At 33.7% G+C, this 23,737-nt stretch overlaps 2 protein-coding genes across 2 annotated transcripts; both read right to left on the reverse strand.

The window, feature by feature from the left end:
- Positions 1–386: 386 nt before the first annotated feature.
- LOC109337712 (vinorine synthase-like) lies at positions 387–1,730 on the reverse strand. Its single transcript, XM_019574748.1, has one exon. The coding sequence runs from the start codon at positions 1,728–1,730 to the stop codon at positions 387–389; it is 1,344 nt and encodes a 447-aa protein (XP_019430293.1).
- A 2,843-nt stretch (positions 1,731–4,573) lies between these two features.
- On the reverse strand, positions 4,574–6,040 carry LOC109337713 (transcription factor VIP1-like). Its single transcript, XM_019574749.1, has 3 exons — positions 5,523–6,040; positions 5,124–5,256; positions 4,574–4,714 (listed from the first exon to the last, which is right to left on the reverse strand). Exons 1-3 carry the CDS (start codon positions 6,038–6,040, stop codon positions 4,574–4,576), a joined length of 792 nt encoding a protein of 263 aa, XP_019430294.1.
- Positions 6,041–23,737: the final 17,697 nt, after the last annotated feature.

Genomic DNA, 23,737 nt, shown 5'->3' on the forward strand with positions numbered 1-23,737 from the left:
ATTGGTAACCACAAAAAACATGAAGGATGAAAATGGGTATTTAGTTTGAATTGTATATATATTGAAATGAGTTCAAGTCTATTTTTTTTTTGTAGATTATAGACAATTACCTTTGGAATTGTGGTCTTGAGGTTTTAGTCCCAAGTAGGATTTTTTATTAGTACTTTATGACATGTCTTTCGTTCATATTTTTCATCTAAATTTAAGACGGGGGAGTAAAACCAAAGTGGAGAAGAAAGTTTGTGACCATAAAAATGAATAAATTGTATGGACGAATTACAAAATGGCCAGCATTTATAGACCTGATGCATATTTAATCTTATATATTTGACTGGTGAAATCTTGACTAGTTGTGATCATACAAGTTTTACTATTTGATTGAATAATTATATGTTTATAGGACTGGGGTTCAGCAATGCAAATTTGCGGAACTCCACATCATTTTCCAATATAGCCATATTTTTCTCTTCCATTGTGACCCAAGCCTCTATCCTTTCATTTGTTTCCATAAAAACTGTTGCATTTGGCATTGTTTCTTGATGGCCCCCTCTTAGAGCCAACCACAAAGGCTTTCCCCAACCAAAATCCAATTCATTGAATCCCATGTTAACCCAACTTGTGAATACCAACACTAATGGATTTTTTTCCACTATCCGTTCATGCATTAACTCTCCACACTCATCACTCCACAAAAAACCACGATCACTATGCATTTTTAGGAACATTTCCTTTGTGAACTTTCCAATTCCCTCTCTCATTATTCTAACCAAATCTCTAACATCAGTGTTCATGTTGATTTTGTCACAATTTAACAATATAGGCCACACCAAGTTTCCAATGGAATCTTGTGAAAATGGTTCTCCCACCCTTCTCCTAATGTCAACAATATGAACTGCTACCACTGGTCTAGGGCAATCACATGATGGTTCTTCCATGCATGCCATAGCCATATGCTTACATATGAATGTAGACAATGCTTGGTAACATGTAGTTTTTGAAGATGTTCCATCATTCTCTGACTTGGCCCTTAGTTCATTGATGGCATTGGTATTGAACAAGAATCTTGTTGTGGTGCAATTTTTCTCTTTATTTAAGTCTGGTTTAGGATGCAACACACCATCACGCACACCAAATATGTTTCTTGGGGGGAAGAATGAAGAAGCAGAAGAAAAATCAGGTTGAGATATTTCATCCTTTGGTAACCCTTTGCATATTGAAGACCAAGTTTTCAAGAAGGCACAACAAGAACTTGCATCTAGCATTGTGTGGAGATTGCACAAGCAAATAGCAATGCCACCACACTTGAAAATGTTGACTTGGATAAGTAATTGGGGTAAGACTTGTTCGAAGGGTTGTATCTTGTTTGGTTCACATGGAAGAAGTTTGTTTAGCAATTCTAGTTTTGTTGGGTTTATAAATTCTTCTATGGTGAAATTCACTGAAGCTTCCATGTAAATTGCACCTTCATCATTGCAATTAATGTTGAAGAAGTCACTTCTTCTACCTGCAAGAGGGTAGAAAATAGTTAGTGCCTCGGATAATGATTTCTTCAATTGGGTTGAGACTTGTGAAAATTCTTGCATGTCATTGGTTTTGTGGTAAAATAGGATCATTGGAAAATAAAAGTTTTGTTGAAACACATCAAACAAACATAGTTGGTGTGTTTTGTGTTCATTTGGAGTTGGCAACAATGGTTTAATGGTTTCTCTTGATGTGATGTTAATTTCCATTATTAAGTGTTTCAGGTAGGATTTCAGATAAGAAGGAGCTAGGACTTATAAAGTGTCTCATAAATGTGTTTATTTTATTTGATGAACGCTAAAGACGTTAGAAGAGTATAAGTTATTAATTAAAACTCAACCTTACAAAACATTATTATCATGGATAAGAAACTCCAACAAGGCCTTAAATTAATCATACAATATAGGTTACAAATAATAATTTCATAGTAAAACTATCCTGAAACATCTAACGCATCTTAACTTTGATCTTCAGATATATTAGAAACGGAAAAGTTACTTCAAGGTTTTTTTTCCATAAAGATACTACACAAAAACACTGGACCATTGGGAGGATGAGAAAAAGTGGACGAGGAAGGAAAAATAAATTAATAATTGTATGATTGTGTAAAATTATGCTATGTAACTCCCACGAAAATAAATGTTGTCAAAACTAAAATCTACTTAATTCATTGTGTTATTGTGGCTTTTGGACCATTGAGGGGCTCTTTATTTTATTTTTTGCATTACATGTCGTGTCCTTTTCAAAATGAATATTGACCAGATAAAGTCCATAAATTAAACTGATCTAGAAAGATAATCAACAAATGCAGAGTATGGTAAAAGCGAAGCAAAAGGCCCAAAGGATAAATTCTTATAATTAAACAGACACTCTACAGAGATTTATATTATCCACAGAGAAAAATATTGCATGCAAAATTATTGGTCAAAGACTTATTTCTTGCAACAAAAGAGGGAATTTACTATTATTATTGTCGTTCATGCCAGGTTTCTAGGAAAAATCTTATCTGACTAAACTCATAGTCATAGTTATGATGGATACACTTTCTGAACCATGATGTAGTCATGCTATCCAATTTCCTATAAAGTATTAAATTTTCTTATATTTGGTATTTCACATTCTGAACCTTGTGTATATTAGTTTACTTGGGTAAGCCATAGATACCTAAAAATGCCAATTAGCCAATGCAATTGTTGTTATTACACTCCACCAAAAGATGGTTTGGCAAATTGTTTCTGAGTTGAGACATCCACATCCTATTTCCATAACAAAACTAAACCTTCAACTCACTCTCTACCTTAACCTAAATACCTTAAATCCATTATAGAATCATAACCAAACTTCAAATACACCCTTATATAATAAACATGCCTACCCATCTTGAATCAATTCCAGATAGAGCAACATGTATGATCAAGTTCAAAATAATAATATCATATATCCATTGCTTAAGCATGACAAAATAAAACCTGGGGGCTCTATCAAGTTATGTAAATGACTTTTTCAATGATCCCTCAATCTCACATAGTCAAGTAATACACCAAAAGATAACATTACAATTTATTTCAAAATAGAATGTCTCCATGCTTTTATGAACTAATTAAAAAAATTGATGTTTGAGAAACACTGGTCATCAAAAGAATGACCAAAAGGAAGTGAAGGAGGAAGAGGAGGCTGAGAAAGTTGTGGTTGGAGGGGAACTTGATGCTGGGATGGAGGATTGGGATCACACCCATGTTCTATTCTCAATGCCTCTTAAGGAGCTGCAAGCACAAAAGTGTATTAATTTATGATAATGTTCATATACTAAATTTTGGAACCAACAAGAGAGCTATTTGAAAAATTAAATTTAAGTCATTACTTTTTCCATACTTGAAGAAACTTTCAATCTATCTTATACCCCGCAAACGGCTTAGGTTTGCAATCTTAACCGAATGAAGAGTTAGATGAAATGGTTTACATAACCTTTTTAAAGAAACGGAATATTACTCTAATAATTTATTTTACTTCGATGTGAAAAAGAAGGAGGGATATTACTTCAATATAATTATATAAAATTATTAATTATATAAAATTTTGCAATTATATATAATTATTAATTATATATGAAATCAACTGGTCTAACCAAACAGTTTAAGCGATTAAATCTCGGATTTGATATCCAGCTCCGATTTTATAACAATAGTTACATGAAGATTCATAATACTACTCAAAACTATTAGAACAATTTCACCTTTTATTTATTCAATTTAATATTACATGAAGTAAAAATATAAATATATATTATTTTAGTCATACAAAAATATATACAAGTAATACAACCATGCATACCTCGTCTTTGCTGTAGTTCTTGTCGCTTGGTCTCTATTTGCATTCTCAGTGTGTTATTCCAAGCACTCCTAGCTGCGATGTCTCTCTGCCTCATATGAGATGTTAATACTTTTGTTCATTTTATTCCCTTTTCTCGTTATATATACGCACATAAACTGAATACAAATCAAATATTGTTTCTTCTTATTTTTGTAAGTCATCGCGGCCAAAGCATTCAATGAGTATTGAATTTCATTTCTAACTCGTATATATTTCATAAATTAGACTTTGATAGTGGAATAAGTGGATTGACCAAGTGGATGAAAGAGTAAGTTGAGTCAATTGATCATCTTCTTTTAGCATGCCTATTTGTATATGGAGTGCTTACTCATGGTTATAGATTCTCATTCTTCCCCCTAACTATATTTCCAATTTTCATTATGATTCTTTTTATATGTGACTAAATGGTAGAAAATGTTGGAGAATGTTATGGTTCAAGTGTTATAGTCAATTTAAAATGAAGTATGATTAGATGTTGATATAGTTATAGTGGTTAATTATTTTTGTTGGAGATGGGAGGAATTCAACTATTGGGAAGTTCTATTGTTATCGGGGTATAGGAAGAATGGGGAGCAACAAGTGAAATATATTTCACGCATTAAACCAAAATCTTAAGGCATTAGTTTCATGAATCTTTTCTACTAAACTCTTTCATTCTTCTCCTCATATTCAATGTGAGACTTCACACTTGAATAAACTCAATAATCTCTCCTTCAAGTGTGGGTACCACACACTTTCCAGTCTGCTCCTCCTTAAGTCCACCATGTCTCAGCCGAACCGGCTCTGATACCACTTGTTGGACCAGACTGCGACTGGGGAGCCTCTAACCATTGAGAAGTTCCATTGTTATTGAGGTATGAGAAGAGTGAAGAGTCACAAGTGAAATATCACATCTGGAACCAAAACCTTAAGGCATTAGTTCTATGAGTCTTTTCTATTTATAAAGTATTTCAATCCTCCCCTCATTTCCAATGTGAGACTTCACACTTGAATAAACCAAACATTTTTTTTAAAGGAAAGGAAAGATATTTACAAATTACATAGTTGCCATTAAAGGTAAAAGATCATTGAAATTTAATGGGTTCCATAAACTTCTATGACCACACCAAATAATGATTAATCAGTCAGCATAGACGACCACAACAAATACACTGAACTTTGTTTATACAAAACTAACCACATTTATATATCTATATGAGTAATGTAACAATATACAAAATGAAGGTGTGTACCTTTATTAGAAGAAGTTGTTCAGAGACGCTATCCACTTGCTTTTGAAGATTCTTTGCCTTATTTTCCAATGCATTTTCATATATCTTTCTCCTCTCCTTAGATTTAGCAGCAGAATTCCTATTAGCAAGAATCCTACAAATACAAAATAATTCAACTATCCTTAGTACATCAATCTTACATCCAAAAATGAAAAATGAAAATAAAAATACTTAAAAAAAGCATGATAAAGGATCATCAACACAAAATAATATTGTTCAAATATCTTATCCCTAAAACCACACATGTAGAAAAATGAAAGAAATATTGTGTTTTCTAAAAATAACAAAGTTAGTTTAATCAAATTTCTATGCTTTCAAAATTATTTCTATTGATAAAAAATAATAATAAAAAAGATAGACCTATTAGCTTTCTTTGGATTGGTCGTAGCAAGTTCAGCAAGCTTTTCAGGGGGCATGGTCCTTGCCACCACGAAAGATGAGTGACCCAGGTCAACATAATTACTTTTCCGACGATGAAAATCTATATCACTCTCCTCGAGTCTCTTTCCACTATTTTTCTTTTGATTGTCGGCATTTAAAATAAGATTGGAGTCCATATACCAGCTTCGGGCATGTCCTAAACTGGAACCCTCTGATGTGAAATTTGAGCCCCAATCGCTCATTTCCCTTGCAGAAATTGGATCACAGACACCCATTTTAGCAACATCATCACTTTTAATGATAGGTACTGATGGCGATGGCAGACGCAATGATGACAAAACAGGGAGGTTGTATTTGACAAATTTTGAATCATTTATTTTTGTAAGATAATCAAAATTGTCAGTATTTTCGAAGCCAACTTTAGAAGAGACCCTATAGTTATGGGACTCGTCCATCTCCATTGTTGAAGACAGAGTTTCAACCATGTTTGCTTCCATGGGTAATTTGTTCTTTCTAGAAATTTTATTCTAGATGATTTTTCGCCCTGTATCAAGAAAGAGAATGAGAGTTGATAATGAAGAATATCTAAATTACCAATATATTATATTTAATTTTTAATTTCTAGTAGTTATGAAAAGGACAAATTAATGTTTTAATTAATTTAGTAAAATTTATCATTTGTAATGAATGTGTTAATTAATTAGTTGTACATCCTAGTGTTATGAAACTCGGTTCGGATCGACCGTTCCGACCGGTTCAATCATAAATCAGATATTTGATAGGTCCGAGTCTCTCATCTAACTGGTTTTGCATAAAAATGAATTAACTCAATTTGACTCAATTATTTTAAGCCTAAAATCGGTGACTATGATGGTTGGACTAAGTGAATCAGAAAATATTTTTTTTAAAAACAATCAAAACAATGTCATTTTTAGATTAAAAAATCAGATATTTTAACTTATTTGTAGTTATGTTTGTCATTTGTTAACTTATATAGAAAAATTTCGTTGTTTAATTAAATTTTTGAACTTATTATTCATTTTTTTGCAATTAAAGCATGACGTTATGTTGTTTGACGATTTTTTTAACTTATTTATCACATTTTATATCAGTGAAATATTTTTTATTAATTATTTAATTAGGTATGATAATGTTTTTAAATTTGAAGTATAAAATTATTAAATAATATTAGTTAATATTATGAATTTTTTAGAATTTTTAATGCAAATCGAATCAACTATTCCAATTATGGACTCGTTGATCTAAACAGTAACTTATTGACCCAATACCCTACCTAGTCAATGATCGGTCTAAGTTTAATAACACTGGTAGATCCTCATTCACACGTGAGAAAGGAATGGCCACCAATCTATTTATATTTAAATATTTTAGCCATTTCATTTTTATGGCAAGTATTCAAATTGTATAGGTTTTTTCCTTCAAAAATGTAAATTTTTATTATTCTTTAATATTGAATAAATTAAATTACTAATTTAACATATATTTAGGAAAAGTATTATATTAGTCCTCTGAATTATTTTTTTATCATAACTTAGTCATGTCAATTTATTTTTTCTTATTTCAAATAAGTTGTTTGTGTCTACTATATCCTCGGAAAGATTAAAATATTAAGTGTTCGATCCCTCAGAGCGATAGTTATTATGAGAGATAGTCACGAACCCAAAAAAATATTAATTCTTTACCCATAAGGTGAGATATACATTTGGTAAGTCATTTAGGTTAATTTAACATATATTTAAATTTAGGAAATATATTATATTAGTCCTCTGAATTATTTTTTTATCATAACTTAGTCATGTCAATTTATTTTTTCTTATTTCAAATAAGTTGTTTGTGTCTACTATATCATTGGAAAGACCAAAATATTAAGTGTTCGATCTCTCACAGCAATAGTTATTGGAAGAGACAATCATGAACCCAAAAAAATATTAATTTTTTATCCATAAGGTGAGGTATACACTTGGTAAGTCATTTCGGTTTTCTAACCATCAACAACTAAATCCTTACATCTATGATGTCTTAATACATTTAAAAAGGTGACATTGCAAGCAATTATTTTTATATCCTTTATCCCTTGTATCCTATATCCCATTTTTATTTCTTCTTTCTCCCTTTCTAAAACTCAATTTATATTATTCACAGGAAAAAAGTATTACATTCAAAACTATTAATCAAAGACTTAATTCATGTAACAAGAGAGGGAATTTAAGATTATTATTATCATCACTACTACTATACTGTCGTAGTTTATGATAGGTTTCCATGCTAAATCATATTCCACTGAACTCATAGTCGTGGTTACGGTAGATCCACCTTCTGTATTGTGATGTGCCATGTTATCCAATTTTTAATAAAGAATTTCATTTTCTTATATTTGGAATTTACTCATTATGCTTATTTCTTCATCGTAAAACAAAAATCTTAGGTCTTTATTATCTTCTTAATAAAGGGGTTTAGGATGCATAATGTCTTTATGATTTCTTATCTTTTATTTAGATTAAATATTCATTTTAGTCTCTCATATTTTTTGACTTTACCAAATTAATTCATAATAAATTTAAATTACCAATTAGTCCCAAAAAATTTTAATATGGACCCACATTAGTTCTTCCATCCATACCCGTTAGTTAACATTGACAGATCGATCTATGTGGACTGTTAATTGCTGACTTGGTGTGATGCTTGGTGTCCTCGTTGGCAAATTTTACACGTCATTTATTTTTTATTTATTTTAACTCAAAATTTAATCAAAACAATGTCATTTTATTTAGTTTAAAAAAAAGTTAAAACACAAAATTATGTTGTTTTGATTATCTTGTTAAGTGTTTTACCCCTAATCCTTTTTCATCTTCTTCCCCACGATCTCTCCTCTCTTTCCACTTCGCTCACAAACACAGAAACACTATGTTCAAAATCCTTCACTTTTATCTTGCCTCTCCAATCTTCTCTTATTTATTTACATATCATTCTTCATTGCAAATCCAATTTTTCATATCACTAGTTATGGACTTCAGACACAATTGCCACACTGTCACTTCTAAGCTTGTTAAAATATGTGTTTTCTATTTTAGATCAGTTAGTTTAGATTAATTAGTTAGGTTTATCCACTACACCAGATATGAAGTTTAACAGCGTGTATTTCAGGTATATAACAACGCTTTCAAGCACGGTCTATGTGACCACACTAGTATATATCCTTCTTTGACAATGCATTTAAGGGCGCTATTGTATGTAAACTATACAACAACGACACCTCCAATGTGACCTGTTAGATATATGACCAATACAACTGCGCAATATAAACAACCCGCTATTGTCTTGTATAAACACAACAACACATATTGTAGGTAGCGTTGTTGTATAGACCATATATATAACAACAACACCTTAAAAGTGCGCTGTTTATATGTACAATACAACAACGCATATCGTTTATTGTGATGTTATATATATGACCTATTCAATAACGCTACATACAATATACAATAGCGCTACAACAACACATGGAGGAGCTTTTAGTAGCATGTTGTTGATTATTGTGCACCTGCATATACATTTATGAAACACAGAGGACAAACATTCTCAACATGGCACATTAATATCTGCATATCCATTGATCAACAAGACATATATTTATACTCAACAATAAAGATATATATTCTCAACAGCATAGACACATTAATACCCGAATGTATATCCAAATAGTTTGTATTATACATAAAAATCAATACAATACAAATTACAAACAATATTCTCATGTCATTTATTTTTGGTATATAAAATTACATACAAAGACATGCATCTACTTTTTCCTTTTCTTTGATCTTTTTTGGCTTGTAATATCATTATTTGGAGGAATATACTGATTCACCCAAAGCCTCTCATTGTGATCATCTCTTGTATATAAATTATCATCTCTAGTTGGTCCACTCTCACACAATTGATTGTGACGTCCCAAAAAAGGATCATCTTCGGTATCAATATCTTCTTTTTCTTGATTATCAATATTATTGATGATTATTTTGTTTGTCAAAAGAACAATAGACCATTTCTTATCAGTTACATCACTAACATAGAATACTTGTTAAGCTTGTGATGTTAGAATAAATGACTCATCTTTATATCCTGGCCGATTAAGATCCATCTGCATGAACCCTAACTCATCAACTCGAAAGCCATTGTTGTTATCAACCCACAAATAACAAAAAACCAGTAATCGAAACATTGTGTAATTCAATTCCCATATTTGTTCAATGACCCCAAAGTATGACATACTCGCATATATTGGGTTTCTATATTTGGCACTTGACTTATTCAAAGTACGAGCAATAATAGTCACACCACTATTTTGCATTTTACTTTGATCATCTTGTTTTTCGTATAAAATGTGAACCCATTAATTAGGTAACCAGCATAGGATAAGACATGAATACTTGGACCATTGGCTAACCATTTCAATCTTTCGTAAATCGAATGTGCATTTGTATTCAACTCCTCAATAATGTGATTTTTTACCCACTTTATGAAACACAGATTATGCTCTTTGGAAATCCAATTTTCATTCTTACTTGGGTTAGACTTCCTAAGCATCTCCTTGTGTCTTTCAACATATGGCTCAACCTCGTCGGCATTATGTAAAATATATAAGTGTGCTTGCTCCAATTTGGTTATTGAGATGGTGAGTATTTGATTCCCAGTAATCCCTTCACCTAATGTTCTTTTCGCATAGTGAGGCTTTGGAATGCTTATGAAATCACCATCGGCAAAGTATATGGTACAAAAGTGAAGAGCTTCTTCAAAAATACAACCTTATAGTCTTGATTGGTTCTTTATATAGCCTATTAATGTCTTCATGTAACGCTCAAAAGGGTACATCCATGTCATATAGAAAGGGCCACATAGGTGTGTCTCTCGAACAAGATGAATGCTTAGATGGACTATTATATCAAAAATGATGGTGGGAAATACCTCTCAAGCTCACACAATGTCAAAACAATTTGTCTTTGCAATGAAGGTAATTTCTCGGGGTCAATCACTTTGCTACAAATTGCCTTGAAGAAGAAGCATAACTTAGTTATGGTTCCTCACACTTTTTTAGGTAGAATGGACCATATGCCTATAGGCAAGAAATGCTCCATGAGTCCATGACAATCATGAGACTTATGACCTTTCAACTTTTGGTCTTTCATTGATACGGTGTTCCGAATGTTGGAAGAGTACTCCCCTGAAACTGTAACACCGTTGAGAAACTTACAAAATTCTAGTTTCTCCTTCCTCGACAAAGTCTAAGCTTCTAGAGGTAGATATGTACGTTTTTCCTTCATTATCGGTCCCAATTCCTTTCTTATTCCCATGCTAACCAAGTCCAATCTTGCATTCAAGCTATCTTTGGTCTTACTAGGGACATTGAGTAAGGTACCAAGGAGACTTTCAACCGCTGCTAATATAGTGAATTTAGTACAACCATCATATAATGGTTTCTCATCATCACTTATCAACCGCTGAAATATCTGAGGACAATCCTTAAGATCCTCTTCGACAATGTTTGCCATTTCTTCAAAACGATCCCCTTCACATGCATTTGTCTCAGGACAATCCATATCATCTATTTTCTCACCGTGCCTTGTCCAACATGTGTATCTCTAATTGATATTGTGACACACTAGATGAACTTTTAACTCAGTAGGAGTAACTCGGTTGGAATAACAACAGTTTAAACAAGGACAAACAATTTTATTCGGGTTTTCAGCATTATCAGTAGCAAACCTTACAAAATATTTGACTCAATCCTCATACTCCTTTGTCAATCGATTGACCCTCATCCAATTTCGATCCATTTTCTAGAAAGGAATTGACAAAAAATATTAATGAGTTAATCTATAGTTCTTATGTATTCTCATGCAAATGGTAACTAAATGATACATTGAATTTTAACTCATGTAATAAGTTGAAAGAGGAAACCCTAACTCAATACAAGCTAAATGAGTGAAATAAGGTGAAATCAATTTGGATATTAAAAAAAACTCATATAATAAGGTGAAATCAAACTCAATATATGAAATAAGGCAAAATATTTATAAAGAAAACTCACTTTCTGTGTTGAACGAGTGATGATTTTCGTTGTTGAACGAGTGATGATTTTTGATATGGAATGAGTGATGATTTTTGGTGTTGAATGATTATGAGAGTAAATGATTTTCAGTGTTGAATGATTTTGAGAGTAAATGATTTTCACTGTTGAATGATTTTGAGAGTAAATGATTTTCGCTACTGGGTAAGTGAGTTTGGGTATTGCAGAGAATGTGTGTGAATGTGGGAAAGTTTTATGATTTTTAGGGTCTGGTCAGAGTCTACAACAGCGCATATTTAAGATTGCATTGTTGAAGATATGTCATTAACAACGCAATCTTAAATATGCACTGTTTACGAGATGAAATTAACATCACAACCTTAAGCATGCGTGTTAATGAGACTAATTAAACTTGTAGTGATATAGCTATACAACAACACATCTTTAAGGTGGCCCTGTTGAAGAGATTTAATTAACAGTGCAACCTTAAATGTGCATTGTTGAAGATATTAATCAATTACATATGTAGAATAATTAAGTAATTGTGATTTTAATGACATTAATTTAGAGGAAATAAAGACAACTAATTCAAACCCGGTGGTGATATAGTATACAATAGCGTACATTTAAGGCGACGTTGTTGTATAATCGATACACAATTATCATGAACATTAGGTATACAACAACGCATATTTAAGGTGGCGTTGTTGAAGAGATGTCATTAAGAGCGCATCCTTAAATGAGCGTTGTTGAAGATATGTCATTAACAGGGCCACCTTACATATGCGATGTCTTATATGACACTTCAACAACACATCCTTAAATATGCATTATTGTATATACTGATCCCTAATTCTACACAGTTGAGCACAAACATGCAGCACAAAACCAAAACACATACATATATTGAACACCAGAACATATCAAAACAGATACATATATTGAACACTAGAACATATCAAAACAAATACATATATTGAACACCAGAACATATCAAAATTTTCAACAACTACATATACACCAGAACAGAATAGAACACTACATATATGTGTGACTATACATTGAATTTCTATGCTACAACATAATTTATACATTGAATTCCCTATACTACTCTTTAAAAGTAAATACATATTTTGACCATTCTTCCATAATCTGGGTGACTTTGTCTTCTGGATATGTCTCTAGATCTGCATCAAATTGGACTGGAGCTGACCACTACTGAATAATTGCATTCATGTAGTTCATCGTATAATAGCTGCAATCTTTGTCGTTGGTTTGGCAGGGGGTCTGTAATTATAATCAACTAAGTATATAAGTATAACTTTCACTGAAATATGATTAATATATTTATATAATTGTTTGAGATGATTAACGTCAATAGCTTTACATGAATCTGTTTGATGTTGTTTGATGAATATTTAGGACGAACATTATGGACTCTCGAAATTTGAAGCCCCCTAAACAACAGAAAATGTACTTAATTACTAAACAATAGAAATTTTACTTAAATACTAAACAACTAAATGAATAGTCCGCTCACTTAGTGAAGATTTCTTTCATAATGGTGTACTTGGTCGGACCGCCATGTTTCAATGACTCAAAATAGTATATTTGCTCCTCGATCCGATTAATGACAACCAGAAGCCAATGTTGTCTAACAAAACATATGCATACAGTTATGAAATGTTAAGCACATAATACGAAGATAAACATATACAAAATGATCACCCGAGATTAAAAGGTGCTATGAATGAATTTGCAGAATCTTTACATTAGATCATAATATCTGCAACATAATTTGTCTGATCCCCTATGTTCTTAGTGGTGGCATTGCTTGGCGCCACAGTAGAATATAAGTACATAATATACTTCCTTGATATGGTTGTCATAAAAGTACATAATATACATATAACACAAATGTTAGTTAATTATAACGTCAATAGTGATTAAATGCAAAAGTGAAATGTTAAGTAAACATAATTTACCTCGCATATACACATACAACACTTGCACCTATCCAAACATATTTGTAGACATCATTGACTTCATTGATGGCAATGTATTCTTGTATTTCAAGCCTGAACACCTCAAAAGGAAGTGGTACGATGATTAGTCCATATGTACCCAAACTTTCTACATGCCTGAACAACTGAGTACATATGGGTATATGCGACTCTTTGGAGCTGACATCCCCTGACGAATTTTGCTTCTTCGTCAACTTTTTCATGTGATGCTTGGAAGTCTCATATTTTTCCTTTTTCAGTACTTGTTGGGGAGCAGGGGATGCCATTGACTCCTTTTCATGGGTTGCGGAGTGTGGTGCAGAAACTTCACTATCCTAAAATATTCAATGGAAAACATATTAGTTACATATCAAAATATATAATAATAAAGAATTAATGAGCATTAGGTCAAAATTATTCCTTATTTGGAACTACGTGCACAAGGTTTATTGACCAAGTCACCAAAGTGCATTTAGCCCCTTCAATTGTCAAGATATCCTCATCGAGAGGAATTGGCAACAATGCGTCATCATCGATTGCAACCTCAATTGCGACCTTCACATGATTGGGCAGGATAGATGCATTGTGTAGCATCACATCAGATGAGTTGTGCACTTTACCAACACCCACTAATCGCCTTGATAGGATGTCCAAGAACAATTTGCATTTAATGATTCCCTAAATGTTAGTTGAAACATATAATTAATTAGTTTACGATCAAAATTAAACTAAAGGCCCAACAAATGAAAATTAGTTGACACTAAATTACCTCAAGAATGGTAATGTTTTGATGAATAGCCTTTGAGCAACTGTCGTTGACGCTACATGGGACATCGCCAGCTTGGCGCACCTCATCATCCTTTAGTTGAAGTAGATGTTCAAATTGATTGTAGCATTTCATGAAAAATCCATTTGTTTTTGCATCTGATCCAATTCAGATCGGGTAGCACGCTTCTTTTGGATTACAAATGACTTCTTGGTCACCCCAAAACCTACCCCCTGGATACGGCCCGGGTACTAACACAGTCCTACAGCCTCATCAAGTATCTTGTGTTGACTGTCCAGAGTATTTAGCTCTTCATTTTCTTTTAGGGCAACCTACACATCAAGAAAACACATAATGTTAAGTAATCGATCACATTGATAAATAAAATATGGAAATCAAGTTTAACTAAATGATAAGCACTTACAACATGTTTTGTCACTTCTTGAACTTTTTCATTGTCAGTTACGCCTTGCTTGTTCTTACAGGAATCCAGTCATAGAACATCGAGATCTACTGCATGTGAACTCGAAGGAGTATCGGTTTGCTCAAGCTGCAAAAACATAACCATTAATAATGTAATTAATTATGGTTACAAAACATAACTAATAATGTATTTAAAAATTAACAATACTTACAATATTTTCTTCAACTCCTCTATACCCTGCTCAAGAAGCTTTATATGGATACAGAGGTTTAGACTCACTCTTGCGGTTGTCATTGCTTACTTTCTGCAAAAATAAACAACAATAACATCAACAATAATATATGCATATATATATATATATACAAAAACATAAGTACACAATCCATATACAAAAAAAGAATATGATTTTACCAAGAAAGACTCGTCTTGTGTGCGTAGAGTAACAAAAGTCTTCCTATCCTCCTCTTGAATATGATTTATATATCTATTTGGAATTTGAAAGTTGGGTTTGCCATCGGCATCTCTAACAAGCTTTCTGACATCGGTTCTGAACTGTCGGAGAGTCTTTCTAGCCGATTTAAGGATGCAATCCTTGTGCTCCTCACCAACATGAAAATTTGACTAAAACACGTAAATATAACACGTAAATTAGAAATGTGAAAGCAGTACATGCATTCTTATTGTAAATACATATACATTGCATTTACTATACATATACATTACTTGCATGAAAATAGTGCATGCATTCTTATTATAAAACAGTACTTACTATAAATACATATACATTGCATTTACTATACATTTACATATATACCAAAATACACTTTTACTATACAACACGTAAATACATATATATTGCATGAAAATACATATACATTGCATGGAAACACAAATATACAAAAATGTAAATGGAAACTTACTGTAATCTCATTCCAAATAAGCTCCTTCACGGGATTCAACTGAACATCAGTCCAAGATCTGAATGTGGTGGGCACATTTTGTCTAACTGTGACCCCGATGAAGCTTACCAAAGTGTTGCCAACTTTCTTGTTTAATGTTTGACCTTATGTGTTCCATTCAACCGGTATCTTCATGTTCTTACTTCTTGCACGAAACACCTTCTTCATGCAAGTCATTCCACGAGACGAACGTTTGAAAGGAATAGTAGGTAGTGTTGCATCATCACCACTGTGAGAATTATCACTGTGAGAAATCATTGATGAAGTTTGTCAAGTTGTATTTACGTATTTCTGAGTTCTGTGTGTTTGAAAGTTCAGAGGGTTTGAGAGATTTTGATCATAGAAGCTTTGAGAGTGCATAGGGAAGTGTTTCAACTTCTGATATTTAAAACATCGTAACACATCAACATCGCTTATTTAAGAACGCGTTGTTAATGAGCACGCATCAACATTGTTTTTTATGGTAGTGTTGTTGATGCGTACTCTACAACAATGCCAATTTTAACAAGTGTTATGGATGATATGTTAAATAACAATGCAACCTTAAGTATGCACTATTAAAGAGCCTCCAAATTAAAAAAAAGGACACATCGTAACTATCAATTAATTTTGAAACTCATCAACAGCACATATATAAGAATGTGATGTTGATGATATGTTAAATAACAGCGCAATCTTAAGATGACGTTGTTCAAGAGCCTTGAAATTAAAATAACGACACAACTATCAATTAAATAACAGCACAGTCTTGAGCTAACACTGTTAAAGAGCTTCCAAATTAGAAAAACGACACAACGTAACTATCAATTAAAGAATACAAATATTAAAATAATGACATAGTGTTAATAACAATTATTTAAGTATGTAGAATATTTAAGTAATTTTAATTTTTATTGACATTCAAATAATAACACCAATAATGGCATGGAAATAATGACATTAAAGTCAATATGACATTAACAAAAATATTTCACAAAAATTTTAAAACTCATCATCAGCGCATATTTAAGAATGTGTTGTTGCTGATATGTTAACTAATAGCACAAGTTTAAATGTCCGTTGTTAAAGATCACTCTTATAATACAGTGTTCATTGACAACGCATATAAACGCATGTGATGTTGAAGTGTCATCCGTAGATCCAGTTTAATAGCGTGTGCTTTAAAATGCCCTGTTGTTTAGCTTCCGCCTTTTTTTAACAGCGTTATTTTTAAATTTTTTGTTGAATAGGCGTTGCGGTATATCAAATCTAGTGAAGTGATCTTTCACTATATAAACTCTAGTATTATCTTCGTTTAACAACAACTCACAAAATAATGAGAAACATTATTTTTTTTCTTCTTCATTTTTCAAGATTTTCTTTCTCATTCATGCATTCTTTCATACTTCATGATTCATTAAGAAGATTTCTTTAATAGCTCCACCATTTTAATATGGTATAGATCATAATTATTCTCCTTGATCGCTTCCGCTTGTCATTCTTCAATTCCAAAGATTCATATCTTCGAAGAAGGAGGACTGTCAATATTATTTTTTCATCTTATAATTTCCCATGTACAAAATTTTATCATTCAAGGTTATCATGGAGTTGAATCTGCATCAATTCATTTTGTATGGAAATCTCAACAAGGTACTCCTAAGCTATCATAATTGGTACCATCTTCACAATATATCACACTCTTTAGTAAAGCTTTTTGCATTTGTTGGTGTTTGGTTTTCTCTATTATTCTCAATTGTAGCTTCAAGATTAAAAAAATATGCAATGCAACAAGTTTTCAAGACCATGATGGGCCATATTAATTCATAAACTAATTTTTTTACAGTATTTTCTTTTCTGGAATGATATTATAGCATGCATTGTCACGGTTGCTGCTTGGCTTGTTTCTAGTCATTGGATACTAAACAATTGACTAAGCATATCTATATGCATCATATTTGTAAGCCATACCTTGTAATTGAAACTCACAAAGAATCAGAAGCTATGCTAAAAGTGATGATCATCAAATGCAAGAAGAAACATTATGAGAACCAATTCAAGAATAAATATTTTCACTTCCAGTGCATGAAATTTCCTACATGACTACAATATGAAGTTGAACAAAAGGTCTCAATTTTCAAGAAATGGAGGACTTTCTTGGTCTTGCTAAAGAAAACACTCATTCATTCAATTAATTCTTTTTTAATCAATAAATATATACTTTCTTTTCTTATTCTTCATAATTTACCATCTCCCCCCAAATACCTATATTTATTTACTACAATATTTTCTTTACCACTCTCGTAACCATACAACATTATTTTTAGTGTCTGATTTTTCCTCATTGAAGCAACATATTAGAATCATCTATTTTTTTTCTCTTTCATCCATTATGGTTGGTTTGGTTGGTAAAACTACTGTCATGATAGATGATTAAGCTTTGGATGAAGTTGCTTCTACTTATGGTGATTACGTTTCAGTATTGCTTCACATTTTGTTTTCAAGACTATGAGATTAAGATTCACTCACCAACAAGAGGAGGTATTAGAGTATATATGATGATTCAACATAATCATTTCAAGCTTGGAATGCTTGATACATTCCAGCTTGCAGGGCATGTTAAAATATATGTGTTTTCTGTTTTAGATCAGTTAGTTTAGGTTAGTTAGTTTGGTAGGTTTATCTTTCACTATATAAATTCTTGTATTCTCTCCCTTTAACAACAACTGAGAAAATAATGAGAAACATTATTCTTTTTCCTTCTTCATTATTCAAGATTTTCTTTCTTATTCATGCGTTATTTATTTAATGATTCCTGCCATTTCAACAATGTTTCTTCTTATTTCTCTTCTTATTTGTTTTGTGATGAAAACATTATTCTTTTTCCTTCTTCATTATTCAAGATTTTCTTTCTTATTCATGCGTTATTTATTTAATGATTCCTGCCATTTCAACAATGCTTCTTCTTATTTCTCTTCTTATTTGTTTTGTGATGATTTTTGAGGTGCAACTCAGATTTGATGATTCCATATGAAAGTCCATGGTGAATTGTAGATGTTGAGGTGTGGCTGAGCTTATGACGATGGACAACTATGAATAGAGATTCAAAATACCCCAAATATACAACCATGGATGAGGATAAAAAACCCCAAAAACTCAATTTCGTAATTCAATTCTAAAACTGTAGTTTTAGTGTGAAAATTCAATTGTATGAGGATTGAATTGGTAATGGATGATGGGTTTGGATGTTTGAGAAGGAAATTTTGTTATGAAAATTCTTTTTTTGTTTTGTTTTGAGTTAACATGTTGGGAAATGAAATTTTTGGTTGAGGGAAGTGAAGGTAAATGGTAAAGGTGATGAAATCTTTGTTTATGTGATGAAAGCATCATTTTGGTTTGTCATGGATGAAGATGAAGAATAAATAATGTTGAGGAAAGTGGAGCATAGTAGCCTAATGGTAGCGACTCGTGGGAATAGTGAATGTTTGTCCATGACGTCATGGATTCGAGTCGCAAAAGGCTCCCATTTGTAGGGAATAAAATACTGCATGTGGTATTTAAGCTGGTGGGTGATACGCTCACTATATTCATGGACCGGGGATGTTGCATGTTAGGAATGAGGTGTTACATAAAAAGGAGCCTTTTTAATGTAACACCCCAGTCCTAACATGCGACTTCCCTGACCTATGAATACACTGAGCGTATCATCCACCAGCTTAAATACCCCTCTAGTATTTTATTCCCCTCAAAGGGGAGCCTCCCGCGACTGGAACGCATAACCTCAGTGACAAATAGTCACTATTCCCAAGAGTTGCTAGTAGCTTAATGGTAGCGACTCGTGGGAGTAGTGACTGTTTGTCTCTGAGGTCATGGGTTCGAGTCGCGGGAGACTCCCCTTTGGGGGGAATAAAATACTACAGGGGATATTTAAGCTGATGGGTGGCACACTTAGTATATTCATGGGCATGGGAGGTCACATGTAAGGACTTGGGTGTTACCAGTGACACGTTCAGTATATTCATAGGCTCGAGGGTCGCATATCAGAACTGGGGTGTTACAGAGAGAGTGAAGATGCATAAGAGGAAGATGAATAAAATGAATGAAGGACATGAAAGGTGTTGAGAAATTGAAGGAGGGAGGTTATGGTGGTGAAGCTGGAAACAGTAGATTAGAGGAGTGTGTAAGTGATTTGTTGCATAAGGAGGAGAACATGGTTGAAGATTAGAAGATAAAAATTGAAAACTTAATGCTAAATTTGCCACTCACTTTTTCTGTCTGGTTTTGGTTCTAGAGAACCTGTGAGATTTCGGGATAATGGAAGAGAGAAATAAGGCCGAAGGAAGACACCCCAAAATAACATTGTTTTGGGTATAATTTTTTTAAAGTCAATACGCATCGATTTAAAAAAAAATACATGTCATTCAGTGATGTGTCAGGCACGCCCATGTGGACAGAAAACGTCCCGTCAAGTCAGTAGTTAATGGTCTATGTATACCATGTTGTTAATTTTAATTGGCGGGTATGGACCGAAGGATTAACATTGATCCATATTAAAATTGTTGGGGAGTAAATTGGCAATTTAAATTTATTAGGGACTAACTTGTTAATATCGAAAAACACAAGGGACTAAAATGTGTATTTCCTCTTATTTTTATTTAAAAATATTTATCATGTTTTCTTTACCGCCAAAAGGTTCCAAGTGTCACTCATGCCTTTTGGAGTTTCAGGAAATTCTATAGGGATAACAAATATTTAACATCTTTCTCTTGAGATCTATGTGTAGTGCATAAGGAGGAATGTGATCCAACAATAGTTATAAGATTTTTGGACCTTTTAATCTTTTTTTTGGGAAATGATTATGATGGATTCGAGACACATGAGATGTATGTTCCAGTCTATTTTTCGGTGGCTTCATGAATTTAATTAGATATGAAAACCATGTTGGCTCGACATAGTTATACAATTAAGGGATAGATGAAGTAACTTAAAGCGAGAAAACCAAATTGACCAACACTACTTTGTCTAAATGGAGGTACTTCAATGGTGAAGACAACATGAGAAATATCTACCCATAGTGAAAATCATGTTTGATCATTATTCTTTTGTGGATGAACAAATTAGGTTGGACTAGAGTTCCATGTAAGAGTTCTTGAATATTCGGGCTGGAGTTCTTTTGGAATCTGGATGAAGGTAGACTTGGATCCGACAGTGAAGGTACTTGAAAATGTTCTCCAACGATCAAGTCAGTAAGATTGGGGAGGTAATATCCAGGAGCAACAAATGAGACATGAGAAGTAAGTAGAGAGTAATAATGAAAATTTATGAGTTCTTAGTGATACATCCGGTTAGGGAAGACCCCAATTTATAGTGGTTGAGTTGGATGACATGACCTTCGAGGATATTGTTAGCGTGGCCGACCATCCTGGCTTGTCAGGGGTTGCTTTTACCATGTGAGGCGGCTTTGGCAGGATCGTACCTTGTACATAGTTGACTTGTAACTTGTGGCAAGTATGGTAGTCGTATTACAAAGTGTCCTTATCCTGTTGGTGGGGGGTAGGTGGGATTGCAAGTGGCATGGCAGTATGCTGTTAGAGGGGGAGTGATCCTAACCCTGACTTTGGAAGTCCGGCCCAATTGGAACAGCGTCGGCCAAACCCTTTGATTTGTTATACCCAGTTTTTGCTAGGCTGGAGAGGGGTCATCCTGGGAAATTAAGAAGTTCGGATGATCAGGATGGAACAGTTGCCCCTAGTCTAGTAGTATGTTCAATAGGCAAGCATGCTGGTAGACTCTAGGTGCATCAGTAGGGTATCGTTAGCCTTCTAGGTTATGTGACACGTGGCTAGCCATTTTAGCTTTGATAATCGGGCCATTTTGCGGCACAAAGTACTTAAGTATGACTCATTGGTTCATTTCTTGTCGCCTTTCGTCTTGGTTCTTAGATCGCCATTGGATCATACTTGAGTGTTTTTGGATGAGCAGGATGTGCTTTGAGTTGGGCTTTGAGGGGTGGTCTTGACCTAGCTTTGTCTATAAACATGGATCCTCACCTTGCTTTCTGAATTTTTTGTGTCGAACTTACTCTGCTGTTGATCAACCTCGCCTTCTTTCAACTCTTTCCAGTCTTCTTTCAACTTTTTCCAGTCTTCTTCCTAGGTAACTGTCTTTCCCTACTACTTTCATTGTCATGGTCCTTATTACCAACCTCGAGTCTAGCTCTAACGAGGTGGATCTTGTCTTAACCTCCACTCAATCTTGTCTAGCGGTTTCCTCAGCGTAGGGATCAGCTTGCCCAGAGAAGGGCGAGCAATTTGACCCTCCTAGGTCCGCTGGCCCATTAGAGGGGGATAGTGGTAGGAAGGGGGTCGTGGGGATGGACAAAGCACCTTTTCTGGAGAACTAGAGTCCGTCATGGATAGGGAATCCAATTTGGAGTATGATGTTTCTTCTGGTGACATGTTGCGAATATCAAGAACGTATATTGGAAAGGCGAATAGGTTTCTGATTCCTGAGGGTTGGGAAGTGTTGGGTACCACCAGCTACTTCCTAGAGGACGTGACACTCAAGGTTGTCGTGCATGCACGTGCATCGAATTGCATCCAACTACATGCCCTTTCCTCTAAAGAACGGGTTTGCTAGGACTTTTATGCAAATCGAGGGGATAAGTATAGCTTCTATATATATGACTACTACACTCTGAAAATCGGGCAAAAAAATTCCTTTGGACGAGTAGTATGTTGGTGTGCTGAATCATCTGTTGGTCGCCCATTCCCAGCTACATCCAAATGCTTGGGGATTTGTCCGAGCGTTTGGCCTCTTCTGCAAGGTTATGAAATTCCCTTGCACGGTTCACCTTATATGTTGGATGTTTCGTATGACCCATAACACCAACTTGAATAAAAAGAAGATTGGCCATCGCGGGTGGACATGTCTTCAATCAAAGAACAAGCATGCCTTGTTCACCCCTATGACTCCTCTACCAATAAGTAGAAGTCGAGGTTCTACCGAGTCGAGTTATTTGATTGTCGTCAAAGGGAGACATGGACCACGATAAGAAATGAAATGTATAATAACTCGTTACCATATATATTTTTGTGTTACATTACATTTTCAGACATGAATAGAAAAAACAACTCAAGGGCCTTGATACGTGTCGTGACCCGATTTTCGGTTGGAAGACTGACTCTACGACTTAGGAAGAGACGAATTCGATTTCCAGCTCTCCCCATTGATTTGGAATCGTCACTATGTTTTTCGCTGTTAAACCATGGAAAATACTCTAATAAGCCCAATTAGGATAAAAATGGTCTTTCAAATAGAGATTATGAGTTTGGGAATCGATTATGGATTGGGGAAGGTATTAGCAACCCGTCCGCCCGTTTTCTCTCATTCTTTTTTTTTCCTAGTGCTATTTTTCTTTTGAAGATCTTCTTGTCTTTAATGATTTGTTCAGGAGTCAATGGTGAAAGTATCACCCTCCTCGTTGTGTATTAATGTGTACTTATTTGTGCGTCCATCATGTATTGCTCTCTTATCATACTGCCATGGTCAGCCTAGTAATAAATGACTAGCCTCCATATCCACCACATCACATAGGAATGAATCTTCATAGTGTGAAGAAGATCTTGCTCCTGACCTTGGCATGGTTTTGATGAAGACACCAACATCACCAAAAAGAAGAAAAGGAAGATGACTTATGAAGACAAATGAAGATAAAGCTTCATGACATTAGATTAAGTCTTTGTAAGTACTTCTATCCTAAACTCTTAAGTATATACAAGTATAATTGCTCAAACTATTTTTTAGAAAATGTGAGACACATTTAAAAGACTTAAAACATTTTTCAAAAATAGTGTGTAATAGGTTACTTCATTGACTAACAGGTTACATGTGTGAGAAAAGAGTTATCGAACTGAAAAACGGATTTTTGAAAGCTGAGTAACCGATTACTCAAAGTGAGTAACCGATTACTCAA

Source organism: Lupinus angustifolius, unplaced genomic scaffold (genome assembly GCF_001865875.1).
Source record: "Lupinus angustifolius cultivar Tanjil unplaced genomic scaffold, LupAngTanjil_v1.0 Scaffold_9_181, whole genome shotgun sequence".
Taxonomy (NCBI): Eukaryota; Viridiplantae; Streptophyta; class Magnoliopsida; order Fabales; family Fabaceae; genus Lupinus; species Lupinus angustifolius.

Excerpts from the sequence above, each read along its gene's own strand:
- LOC109337713 (XM_019574749.1), bottom strand. The coding sequence starts at position 6,040 with ATGGAAGCAAACATGGTTGAAACTCTGTCTTCAACAATGGAGATGGAC. Across the intron at positions 5,257-5,522 it reads AATCCAAAGAAAGCTAATAG|GATTCTTGCTAATAGGAATT; the intron begins GTCTATCTTTTT and ends TTGTATTTGTAG. Across the intron at positions 4,715-5,123 it reads AACAACTTCTTCTAATAAAG|AGGCTCCCCAGTCGCAGTCT; the intron begins GTACACACCTTC and ends CTCAATGGTTAG.
- LOC109337712 (XM_019574748.1), bottom strand. The coding sequence starts at position 1,730 with ATGGAAATTAACATCACATCAAGAGAAACCATTAAACCATTGTTGCCA.